Here is a 13143-nt window from a genome sequence, read left to right as displayed (position 1 = left end):
CAGCACCCCAAGCTGCAGTTACCTGGATGTGGTGTAGTTCTTACCAAAGTGCCCTGTGAAGTCCCACTGACACCCCGTCCTCTTCTCACTGCTGCAGCAGGTTGCTGTCCTGTTTCTCCACGGATCTGCCTCATGTTGCAAACAGCAAGCGGTTCTGTGCGGGAGTAATGATGTTGAGTGTCTCTACAATTTGCATTTGATCTTCTCTGAAGCAGTTCTTCCCCGTCTTCTCCTCTCATCCCTTTGTTGTTTTGCTCCTTAGCTGGGAAAGATATGGTATGAGCTCTGTGCTTTGCCCAGAGCCATAAGCATCAGTCTCTGAATTGCTGCTGCTAGCGGAATACCTGCTGCTTCCCTTGGCAGAGGCAGCAAACTTTTGGGAATGTACTTGCCCATAACAAATCAAGTCAGAAGCTGATGGAGGCCAGGACCCACAGTGACAGCAGTGGTGTTGGGGGCACAGAAGGAAGCAGGTGCTTTGATAACTCCCCCTCGTGCTGTGGAGCCTCCAGGGAGCTGCTTAAAATCTACTATTAATTGCCTCTGCAATGGGAGCCATTTCGTGCCTGTCTCACCTCGCTCACTTATCTTCTAGCATTTACTATCTGTTTTTAAGATAGGGATCCTTCCTTGATCAGAACTTAATTATCTTTGAGACTTCTGTTCCTCTGCAAAATGTCTGAGATTGAACAAAGGGCTCAGGAGTTAGCAGGGAAGAGCTAATGCATGGATAGTGTGGCTGCATAAACGAGGAATTAGACAACAAAAGAAAAAAGGATAGGCGTTTTCTGCCCCCCAACTCTGACATGAACAGAAAACCTTTGGGAGGTTCCAGGCCCCCTCATGCTTCAGAGTCAGAGTAGCTGTCTGTGTGAGCAAGCTGTGTGTCCTTAACTTGGATGCACTCCCCATCCATGCTTCTTGAGCACTGTGCAGTTGGGAGTTTTCGAGAGGAGGAGGTAAAAGCCTGCTCCTGGTACTGGTGGCTTCCATCACCTTCTCCAAGGCAACCCAGTGTTGAGAGTTGAAGCACAAGAAGATGAGTTAGTAAACATGGGGCACAGCCACCTGGCTCTGCATTAAAGCATGGGCACAGCCTTTGTGTTTGCACTGCTTGCTAGCTTCTGCCCATCCTTGTGCAGGTGAGTGTTTCCTGGGGCCTTGACAACACGTACCTTGGCATGGGTGAATTAGCCATGTCTCCTTCTCGCTGCTGGAGCCTGGGGTGGCATCGTGCTCTGTTTTACTGCTGAAAACAGGGAAGTTAGTGTGAAACTGAGAACATGGGTTCTTCTGCCTTGCATTGTGAATATATGAGGCTCAGCTTCCTTTAGTACAGAGCAATCTTGAGCTGCTTGTGCATGTGTGTGTACGGGGATGCGTGCCTGGAATGTGACTGTGGTGGTGTAGAGCCTTTATTTCTCTAAACGAAGCCCAGGTGCCCTTTCCTTGCATGTATCCTGCCTGGTGTCCTCAGCAGCTTCAGCTTTCTTTTAAGTCATGGCCTTTCATGGAGAAGGGGAAGCTGAGCCAAGCATACCACGTATCCCCATATACACACATCCTCAAAGTCATTTTTAGGTGCTTCATAGTATGTTGTCAGAGCAGATAGATCAGGAGAGGCTGCACACTTGCTCACCACTGGAGTGCTTGGCACAGGGGTGATAAGCTGGCATGTTTGATATTGAGGACGTTGTCTTCCCAGTGAATCCCTATAGGCTCAGGGCTGCCCAGGTGGGAGAGACAAGCATTTTACTTAATTGGAAAACTGCATCATTGATGAGATGACAGCACTGTGCTGCGAAGGGTTTCACTTCTGAAACTGAATCTGTTCTGTAACCAAACGTTTCCTCAGGTGATGGCTCCCTGGGAGGGAGCAGCCAGTGACAGGCACGGGGATGGGTTATGCTACCCAAAATGCAAAGTGATTGTCTGCTTCAGGCCCAGGCTGCCAAGTAATTTGTCAACTGGAAATTACCTAAAGAAACTCAGGAAGCGTGCACAGCCTCCAAGGCGAGTGCGGGTTGGGAAGGATAAAAATACTTTGGGGCATTTTTGCAACTTGATCGCCTAAAAGCCTGTAAGGTTATGAGGTGGCTCAGACACAGCTAATCTTATAAATATACGACCTCTAGGCAGTGTGTGTACTTCTGCAGTACCCCCTCCTTACTTTCTTCTTGGACCCATGCGGACATGAAGCAAGCGGTGTTGTGGTCATGTCTTACAAGCATGTGTGAGCATAAAGTCAGGTGTATTTATCACTAATTGAGAGCCATCTTTGTGGAATATTTCCAGCTTCTGTGGTCTCTGGGTCATATCCTTGCTTGGCAGTCCAGTATCAGAGTAATAACTTTGCTTTTCAGTACACTGTGTGTGTTCCCATCTGGAGAGAATAGCTTTTGGAGTGGTTTTAGGGATGTGGGTACTTCTGATTTATAACAGCATAGGCAAGAGGGGAAGAAAGGGCTTCTTTATGGACAGTGTGTGAGGGTCCTAACTTCCTGCCCCTTGCTTCGGCCCCACTCCTTGGTCACTGCTTCAGTCTGGTGATGGAGCACTCTGTAACACACAGGAGTGATGCTGCTAATGGTGGTCACATGTTGCTTTGCTCTTTATCAGCCTCTGCTTTTCTGTTGTTAGACTTTTTTTTCTTTTCCAGTGCACTCTTTCCTTCCTGTTCTGTGGTAGGACTCGAGATGTGAGCGTCTTCCTGTTACGTAGAGGCTTGTTAATTCAGTTTCTGTCCCATCCTCTCTCTGCTGGCCTGACTGCAGAAAAGCAGTTTCTGACCTCCAGTTTGCACCGGCGCGTGGCACGGATTTTGTATTTCTGTGCTCAAAATCAGGGACTGGATGGGAGCGTTCTGCTTGTGTCAAGAAATGAGTTAGGCACAGTGTCTTGAGCAGCTCAATACATGGGGGTTTCATTTGGTTTTTAGCAGCTCATATTTTAAAGAATCTTTCTTCTTTTTGTCAGATTACGTCTACTTTGAAAATTCATCAAGTAACCCATATTTGATACGAAGAATAGAAGAGCTCAATAAGGTAAGCCATCTTTGCCATCGAGGCTTTGTTTTGAATTGGACTGGTGATCTGTTCGGTTTGGTTAAAACAAATCTCTGGTAATTAGTAACTTAATAATACTTTTGTTGTGATCACTCTGTGGAATGCTTTCAGACCTGCTAGATCTCCCTTGATGGGGAAGGACAGAGCATCAGCTGTTGGTCATTTCAAGGTGATTGTACCCACCCTTAGGGCAGGAGGTTCCAGCCTTCTTCCACTGTGTGCCATGATCATGTGCTATGTAATAAGTAACAGCTTTGGCAGAGGATGGAGAGCTTTATCATTTGGTGTTTCTTGAAGGAGACTCACTCAACAGGAAGAGTTAGAGTCATTATCTGCTTCCTCACTTTTTGTCTTCTTGATTCATCCTTTGTGTTGCTTCATTTGCCTGATTCCATTGGATCTAAATAGCAGGTGTGATGAGTTTGCATGTGGGAAGCCTGCTAGAAGTCACTGATGTTGAAATTTTACCTATTTGAGGAGGAAGTGCTGTTCTGAAGGCATTAGCTGTGACCTAAACATGCTGTTTTGAGGCTTAATACCAGAGTATATTTTACAGGAATGTAGTGTTGCTGTTTTTGTGGTGAATTTAAATTAACTGACTAAAAATAGGGCATTTTCATCAGTGATGGGTAAACATGCCTTCCTGAAACAGTTATTTGGAAGAGAAAATGCATCAACATGACAAAGAACCTAAAGTTTAAGGCATCCTTCTTCTCAGTGTAGATTATTTTCCATTAAGGAAACAATAAGAACTTCCTTTACACGTTCCCATTTATCCATAGCAATGTGCTACCAGTGGCTGTATTCCATGTTATGGGCTGTGGATTTGTTCTTCACTTTGTAGGAAAGTGTGTGGGGGTTTATTGTGCCCTCTCATGCTTTTATTTCTTTCTTTTTCTTTTTTTCCCTCACTCTCTCTACCTCTCCCATGACAAAAGAACACGTGGTACTTTCACCCTGCATCTCTTATCTTGGTGCAACTCCTGCCCGAGTTGTGGTTTCCCTGTTCTGCTCTTTGGCTTGGGTCTTTCAGGTTGAAATGAACAGCAACTTGAGTTTCTGTTGTTTTTACTGAGTATCAAGAAAACCTAGGTGACTAACTGGAATGGATATTTAACATGCAGCTGCAGTGTGACTCCTGCGTTTGTATTTCATCACAGTTCAAGAGTTCTGGTTTATTATCAGAAATTCTACGTGTTCTGTACCAAAAACTGGTAGGATGTGAGTGGAAATACACATATATGTATTATCTGTCAACTTTTTTTCTTCTGTGTATGTCTTTTATAATAAGAGAGCAACCCTTTCCTCTATTTGCATGTTAGCAGCAAGCATGTATTTCAGTTCTGCTTTTCTTTTTCCTTGTGGTCAGATTGCTAGTCCACTATCTTTTTATTTTGGAGGCTTCCAGGAGGGGAATTCTTATCTCAGTGCTGGTTTCTTATCTGTGTGCCATCGTTCTGATTTTCAAGGACTTTTCAGTAGCAGGATACAACTCTTTTATGTTGAGTTTTCATTATTTATTGGTTTATTTGAGAAACAATAGGTTGGCTGGGTCTGTTACAAACCAGTAGGTGTGCTTCCTTTAGACTTTGCCTAAAGCCAGTTCCACAATTCAGCAGCTATCATCTTACAAGAATATCATCACCCATCTTGTTTTTAGAGTTAAATGTTTCAATCATGTAGGGTTTTTTTTTTAAACTTCTTTGTATACCATTACTGATGTACAGTCTGTTGCAGGATGCAGCTTCCTTTGTTCTCATTTTGGAATGATTATGTTGGTCATTCTTTATCTCAGCAACTCTGTCAGGGAAAGGAAACCTATGGAAGTCGTTTTTTGAGAGCAGTAAGGACTGGGTTCTTTCTTGCTTTTGTGCTGTCCTGCTGAGTTTGGACAACAGCCTAAACCTCAATCCTGTTGCTGTGGTTCACAGTGATTCTTGTTAGGGTTTTAAAAACGCTTTTGCTTCTGCCGAATGCAGGCATTGCATCTCAAAACTGCAGGTAAGTGACTTGTCCCCCCTCAAAAAACCTGTGGCTGCTTAAAATGAGGAGGAAAGAGCTGCCCTCACTTCCCTACTCTAGAATGGATCACACTGAGGAGAGTGTTTCTAATAGTCTGCCCAGCTGGAAGGTGCTGAGAGGTGATCTGTGCAGCCCTCGTGGCAAAATTCCAGACAGTTTCTGAAGTTTTCTAGTTCAGTTCAGGTTTTGAATTGTGCTCATTTTTTTTTCTGTTTCAGACCGCCAATGGGAATGTGGAGGCAAAGGTGGTGTGTTTCTACAGAAGAAGAGACATATCAAGCACACTTATTGTACTGGCAGATAAACACGCAAGTAAGCTTGTTTGTTTTGTATTGCACAGTATTGCTTCTGTGCAAAATTTCCAAGCTTGAGTAGAATTCTGTTGCATCTACAAGTACTCTTATTTTAAAATGTAATTTCCCTGCATTCATCTTAAGCAAATTGCATTCTGGTTTGGCTGACTTCTTTTTCCCTACCATACTTCCTTAAAACCTTGGTTACTGTGGTGGGAGGAACAGAAGGTTGGGGCTGAATCAAATCAGTTGGGACTGAACAAAGCCATCTTATTGCCTTTGTGAAAGTGGATTCCATTTTGGAATAAGACAGAAATTGTTCTTAACTTGTATTACTTCTCCAGGAGTTGTTTGGATAACAAAACAACAATAATAAAAAAAAACCCACTTTGCTTTAAAGAGTAAGTCACGTGGCCTGATGGGAGGAAATCAGCCTTTGGAACGTGGCCAACTTGAAACTTGGCTAGCAGGAGTTGTCTTTAAATTTCAATGTTAGTAATATTTTTCTTGAGCTGCCACAGATTTCCTCTGAGCATGCTGAGTAAATACATTTTAAAGCATTGAATTTTCAGACATTCCATCTCTATTTTGGATAGCTCAGCTCCTTTTGTTAGGAAGAGAACAATGTCTAGGCTTGAGATTTGATTATTTAGAACTTTTTTCCTTGAGTACTGTCTATAATGTTGTGATAATGTGATTCAGAGGATTGTTCCTGCTACCTTAGCTTGGCATCCTTTTCATGTATGAATTGGCTTTATTATTTTACAGAGCATTGTGTTAATTTCTGTTGCTGTGTATTCTGTCAAGATGAGACATGCGAGGCAGCTGAGCAGAGATGGAAGTTTATTTCTAAACAAAAACTTAATGTCCCAGCTCTTCAATTACAGAAGTAGTTTGAAAATACTGACGTGCATACTAAAGTAATTGTGTGTATAGTTCATATGTTTGCCCGTGTAGATCTCTTAAGGTGAGATGTAGCAAGGACATTCAATTCCAAAACGAGCCAACAACAGCAAAAGAAATGAACGTGAGATAACTGAGAAGCTGCTGTAGATGTGTGCATCCTGGACTTGGGAAGGGAACAGCATGGTGCATTCCTCGGCTTTCAGAAGGAGTATCCATCCCATTTCTGGAAGAGAAGCAGTGCAACATATCTCATGATGTTGGACACTTTATTTAGGGTCCTTGTAACCTGTTTGACTCCACTGTAGTTGCCAGTGAGAATTAGATTTACATTCATTACACCTTCCTCTGCCAGTTCAGCATCCCTCCCGCCTCGTCCTTGCTGGGTAATGGACTCAGCATTAATTAAACTGGTGCCAAAACAAACGTTGAAAATGTGGGGAGGATGTAAGCAGGGCACAGTTAATAAATTGGTTGTGATTGTAAATAATGGAGTCCGTGAGATGAACTGCTCAGATTGCTGAAATTGAGCAAGAAGTATGGGCAGCCTTATCAGTCCTTTTATTTCTAGGCTCTCCTGTGGACACACAGATAAGGAAGAATAACCAATGAGATCTGGGCATGTCAGAATTATGATTTGGCTGCCGAGTACCTTTGTCTTTTAACATGCTTCATAATAGATGCATGAATAGACGGTGATGTGTATGTAGTGCCGATCTGGCTGGGTTGTGTGGGGATTCATTAAATGTGGTATTTAGTTGTAACAGTAGTGTCTGCAGGTGTTCCCAGCACTGTAGGCTGTTGGGGAACAATGCACCTGAACTAGCCCTCTTTTGGTAAATTTAAATATTTTCTCTCCTGTATTCAAGTCCAGATGAATCCATCTATTGCACCAGTTTAACTATACATTGGGAAAAGTCATGTGGCATTATGTTGAGATGTAGCTGTGCTGCAGAACTGTGGCAGCAGGCAGATATTTCTTCAGTGCAGCTCTATTCATTTTATCCAAGAACACTGAGAGCTTCCTAGGAGCTTCGCCTTGAACAACGTGACTATTGATTCCTTCGTCCGTGTCTCACTTGGCTAGATTTAGTACAGGAAGCAGGTAGGACTGACTCAAAGTCATGCATGTCTGAGGCTGAAAATGAGAAACCTTCCTTCCAACTCATCTCAGTGCTTTCAGCCTGCGAAGACTGATTTCTTGTAGTGATAGAAAATGAAGGTTTCTTTTAATGTAAACAAATAATTCATTGTTCGTTTCTATTATCTGTTTGAAAGGCAGAATATTCTATGGAATAAGCCCAGCAATAAGAGTTTCTGGGGCTCCCTCTTACTGTAAACTCCGTCTGTAGCTGCAGTTTTTTCCTTCTGGTGCAGAAAAAGATTTCTACTAAATGACTTCCATTTACACAGATGTGCTGTTGTGTGGATTCTGTTCTTCCTCAGGAGAGAGAAGAGAGTGAAATGATGTTTTTTGGACAGCAGTTCTTTACTCCAAAAAAAAAAAAATTACATCCTGCATGATATAATGAAATGAAATTTTGTGGACATAAATATTCTAGTAGAGAAACTCAAGGCTGTCACTGAGTTTGCTTCCGTGAGGTCTCCTGTTGCCTCATTTTGATGCATTTGCAGTAGATGTACGTATCTGCATCGCTGCTCTTTTAACTGCCTTTGTTCAGCTGATTAATGGAGCTTTCTGACTGCAGACATTTCTAGATTCGCAGTCTTATGTGAAGATGCCTTCATTTTAGGCCTACTGTTGGGATCAGTGCAGTGAGAGAACCAAACAGTGGGAATGTATATATATTTTGTAGTACTTCTCCCAGTGCAGGAAAGAAAGAGGTGGGATTGTGAAAGGAGTGTTGTAAAGTTGGTTCTTTTAATAGGAAATTATGCTCCTGTGCTTTAACTGTAGAACCCATGAGGTATTTCAAAATCTGAGTGATGCAGTATTTTCTCAAAGCTCCTTATGAAGAGGAGAAGCAAATAGGAAGCAGCTTGTTCTGTAGTTGGCGAATGTACATGAGTACCTGATGTATGCAACCGGGTTCCGAGATTTGATCTGTGATCTTACTATTTTTATCACATGGTATCAAACTTGTCTGGGCTGTCCTATAAATCTTTCAGCCTTGTAATGGCTTCCATACGTTGCTGGTGCTTTCTATTCATAATCCTCTTCAATCACCTCGCACATTATTCTCAGGAATTTCTCTGCCTGATTCTGAAATGAACCTGCTTCACCAGGAGGAGTCTATTTAATGTTTTAATGTAAAGACTTTGTAGTGCTTAGGTGGAATATTGCACGCAGACAAAATTACAGGCAGATCCTGATAGAAGGGAACCGTGCTCTGTATTTTATTGTTTATTCCTCATGCCACAACTGGATGCAGTGACTGTATTTTCTCCCCATAGTTTCTTCTATAATTAAGTAATTATTTCTAACAGCAGGAACAGGACCTCCTGTCCTCCCTCCTAACCACCCACCCGGCTGGCTCTGGTTACGTGTGCTCCATCTTGCAGCAACAGTTCTTTCACTTCATTCAAAATATTTGCCCTGATTGTGAAACCACGATGTTAGCAGTTGGAGAGCGGCGTAGTTGGCGCGAGCCGAGTGGCACGGGCAGCGCTTGGCGGCGTTGTGGTGAGCTTTCATCAGCTGATGTTTGGGTGCCAGGCGTGTGTGGCAACGTGCTTTTCAACGTGCTCAATCTTCTAAAAATAAACATCTCTCAGTGATGAGGTGTCATTACTCAGTCAGTCCGTGAGCTGCGTGAGAGCCGTGTGCCCAAACCGTTAGGGGTCCGCTGAGTATTTTTAGATAACACCAGCCACTGCAAACACAGTTTGATGACAGCTTTACTGATGAGTTCCTGGCCATCTTACACCCTCTACCCCCATTTTGTTTCTAACCCACACGTGTGGTTTTAAAATGAGCCAAGTTCATTAATCCGTGCATGGACGTTTTCTGGGCCTGCTGTTGAGATTTTCTCTTCCAGCGCTGGTGTGGTGGGGAAGGAGTGCAGTGTCACAAATAGTGCCCATTTGTGCTGTCTCTTCCCACAATGTTGGCCATGGCCGCAGTAGATGATCCCTTCCAAGACTTATTGTGACCATGAGATGTTCGCTTGGTACTGTGACAAACTCCTCCTGAACTGTTAAGATGTAAGGAGCTCCACTTGTTGAAAATTCCACCACGTTTTTGTAGCCATGAGTCAGTACTTGGGTTTTGGTAGGGAGTAAATTAAATGAGGTTCTAGTGTAGACCATTAGAGATGATCCTGGGGTCTTCCTATTTACATTTCAAATGTAGTGATGCCATGCTAACTAATTAGAATCATACGATCACCAAGGAAAACACCTCCAAGACCATGCAGTCCAACCGTCCACCTCTCACCAGTATTTCCCATTAAACCATGCTCCTCAGTACAACGGAGAGAAACAAAAGAGAACAAAGTGCAGAGCCCAGTCAGATCTGTATCAAGTTGCTCTTCTTTCTGGCATCTAGCAAATATTGATGTTTAATTTCACATCTCATATGTCTGGTTGTTTTAAATTACGATTTCTGCCTCTTGGGCTTCTCCTGCCAACTCAGTTTACTCTTTCTAATTATTTTCCCCCATATATGTTAGCTTTCATGTGAGTCTTGCTGTTCGTGTCCAATCTGCCTGTCTCCTGCTTCCACTGTGTCACTGTCAAGCTTTTCTTAATGTGCTATTAACGATTCTGTAGTCAAATATCAAATAATGCTTAATCTAATGCAATCCTTGCAGCATTCCACTGGCTACTTTTGCATAGCTGAATATTACTGCTTATGTTAAGACTAAATGTTTAGTTTTAAATCCGCATGAGTGCATCTATCAAGCAGAGAGATTAATTTTGAAGCAAAGCTTTACGAGATCGTTGAAATCCCAATATACTGCACCTACTGTGTTCTCATCACTTACTCCACAGTACTGCCACAAATGTGGGCAAGTGCTCCTGAAAGGAGTTTATTATTGTTATTACTATTTCTTTCTAAGACTACTGTCCTTATCTTTCAGGGGCTGCCATTCTCAAGCCTTACGTCGTGCTTGTCCTTAGTCTGCATTAGTCCCATTTTGGTTTTGCTGGGTGCTTTCATTTTCTTCATAGATAAGACTAGCACATAGTCCTCAATATAATTCTTTAATGTAGTTTTTGAAAGCTCTCGGCCACTGAATACACTGAAGATATTACGTGTATTAAAGTGTTAAGCTGCTCCTTAGTGTTTTTCCTGCATTACACTGTGCATACTCTTGATTCTCCAAAACCTCTCCTAAGTGCAGGCATTAATGCCTTTTCCATCAGTTTTGGAGCAGGCAAGCTGGTAACTTGCTGACTTGTTTGTGGGTCGCTTCTGGTATATTTATAGTGTAGGGCAGCAGCCACCGTATTAATTTTCAGCTAAAACAGAACCCACTTCAGTAAATAAATCCCAGAACTGTGAAACTGGGGCACAAATGTAGATTCTGTGCTCCAGTGTGTAGACAAATACTAAATTGTAATGCCTGCTGCTGTATGCTGAGCAGCTCGTGTGGTTATAATAGCTGTTGCATGTTGCAGTTGGGTTTAATTACGCTGTTTTTTCCCTTCCTCACTGGAGCAGCTTACCTGAGGGGCTTATAAACCACAGGTCTCTTTTCCAGGACAGTAAAACAGAGTGATAAGTCGTGGGGAATTTGTAAGGTATATTGTTTTTTTGTCACCCCCTTTGGCATAATGGTGGGCGATTTAAATGCAACTTCAGTGTTTTGTAAAATGGCGCTCTCTGCTTTCTGTTTGTTTTCTTTTGGGCTAGCAGTGAGGATTAGAGGTAACTAATCTTCAGAGTATATGAATCACAACTGCTCCTGCATGCGTTTCTGACTAGAAATGTTTCTTGGCAACAAGTGTTGAATTCAGCTGCAGGCATAGGTCTGCTCCTTGAGAGCGCAGCAGCAGGGAAATGGGAGCTCTGCTGTTGGGGTGTGAGACCTTACAGCTCATTCAGCTCGAGTCTGGGAAACTCTGCCTTGGTTTTGGACGACGCAGTGACTGCCTTCATTTTGCAGGGAAGGAGGTCTGCTGTTTTGTTTTCCAGTCCTTCATCAGGGAGCTTTTGGTTTTTGTGGAGTGCTTTATCTTGTGTAGTTTTGTCTCTTGTGATTGACAGGATGCTTGCTAATGAACTCAAAGCATGACAATAATTTACTTCTAGCAAGAACAATGCCTTGAGATGTTTTGGATCAGCTGTGTATCCGTATGGCTGTGATTTCATGTATTTACTTTGGCATTCATTTAAAACTGTTTGGATGGAGATAACGTGGCTGGAAGCTGGCAGTGGTGGATCCTGGCTCCAGGCTAAGGCAGGCTTTGTGTGGCAGCAGAGTGTGAGCTGCAGCAGGGGAGGGCTGCTCACAGGGCTGGCCTTGGGCACCTGGTTGTGTTCTGGTGACTCTGATCTATTGCCTGTGGTTAGGGTGAAGAGAGTGAAACACACTCGACAGCTAAACTGGCCTTTCCAGTAGGCATTTCTTTCAGAAGCTGTTGAAGGCAGGATGGGGCAGTGTGCAACTGTGATACACTGGAAGAGGAGTAAGGGTGCGTGATAGCTGACACCTGGCAGGAAGATTTTGCTTTCCCTGCCTCGTTCATCATGCGTCAGCTCCTTCCCAGTGCATCCAGTGCTATGGGGGCAGATGGGCTCCAGGCAGAGCTCTCTTGTTCGTCGGCAGCAGATCTGTGACCACAGCTTGGTGGGCCACTGCAAGCGTGGACCTGGGCTGCTTTCATTCTAGTGATGATAAGAACTGTTCTTCACAGACACAACTTAAAGCATCTGTACTCGTTATCTGACTGTTTCATTGGGTGAAACGTGAGGGTTCAGAGTTAGATTTCCCCTTGTGCCTGTTCGTTATTTAGCGAAGGTTTTGGAGCTGCTCTTTCTGGTTGGCCCAGAATCCATACTCTCACCATGTTCTTAATGGTCGTTTTGTCTCTCTGTAACCAGGAGAAATGGAAGAAGAGATGGAAAACCCTGAAATGGTTGACTTGCCAGAAAAACAGAAGCATCAGTTACGACATCGTGAGTTATTTCTCTCGCGACAGCTCGAATCTCTGCCAGCCACACACATTAGGTAACAGCCATTTTCTTGCTGTGCTTTTTGTTCAGAGCCAAACGTCACTATTATTCAAGTGCTCTTCAGTGTAATATTAAATTTTGTGTGCAGCTTCAGTAGTACCATCTTGTGAATCACACGAGCATTTAAGATGTGTGTTTTTTCATAAAATATGTTTCTCTTTTTTAGAGGCAAATGCAGCGTTACTCTGTTAAATGAGACAGAATCCCTTAAATCATATCTGGAACGGGAGGTATGGACCCATTTTGTCAATTGTCAAGCTTGAACACTTTCTTTTGGCACAATTTAGGTTTGGTGGCTTTCTGCAAGCTTTCTAAAAAGAACAGTTCTTTCATGTCTAAGCATACTGGGTGTTGACAGGGGGAAGCTTTAGGCTCAATACCGTTTTCATTCTGATGTGAAACTTGGTGGATCTAGCAGGCCAGGCGTGTTGTTTACATTGCTGTGACAGTAATCTGTCCCTTCTTCTGTTAAGGGAACCCTTCTTGCCTGGCAAACTGAAAGCTCAGGATAAGGGCTTGTGCCCCCGGACTACACAGAGTGGGAAGTGTTATAACTGTAGAAAAGGGAGCAAGCCAGAAAACTATTTTTCTATACATTAGCTTTCTCCTGAAATTTTACAGATTTATTTCAATATGGTTTATGCCTGATCTCACCTCAGATCTCTGAGGAGCTTAGTTCCCTGTGTTTTGTGTTCACTTTTAAAACTATTTTCTTGTA

The 13143-nt window shown here is 43.1% G+C and overlaps 1 protein-coding gene across 3 annotated transcripts in view; it reads left to right on the top strand.

Moving 5' to 3' along the window:
* MTA1 (metastasis associated 1) overlaps positions 1-13143 on the top strand; it is a 66329-nt gene that overhangs the window by 5207 nt on the left and 47979 nt on the right. For all 3 annotated transcript variants that reach the window (XM_065743979.1, XM_065743986.1, XM_065743995.1), the window contains exons 2-5: positions 2977-3044; positions 5306-5399; positions 12294-12420; positions 12592-12655. In XM_065743979.1, the coding sequence (XP_065600051.1) occupies positions 2977-3044; positions 5306-5399; positions 12294-12420; positions 12592-12655 (353 nt within the window). The remainder of the gene's footprint in view (positions 1-2976; positions 3045-5305; positions 5400-12293; positions 12421-12591; positions 12656-13143) is intronic.

This window comes from Cyrtonyx montezumae, unplaced genomic scaffold (genome assembly GCF_038088225.1).
Source record: "Cyrtonyx montezumae isolate F1298 unplaced genomic scaffold, pur_monq_1.0 scaffold_1, whole genome shotgun sequence".
NCBI classification, from domain to species: Eukaryota; Metazoa; Chordata; class Aves; order Galliformes; family Odontophoridae; genus Cyrtonyx; species Cyrtonyx montezumae.
Note: the sequence above shows the minus strand (reverse complement) of the source record. Positions and strands in the feature narration are given on the sequence as shown.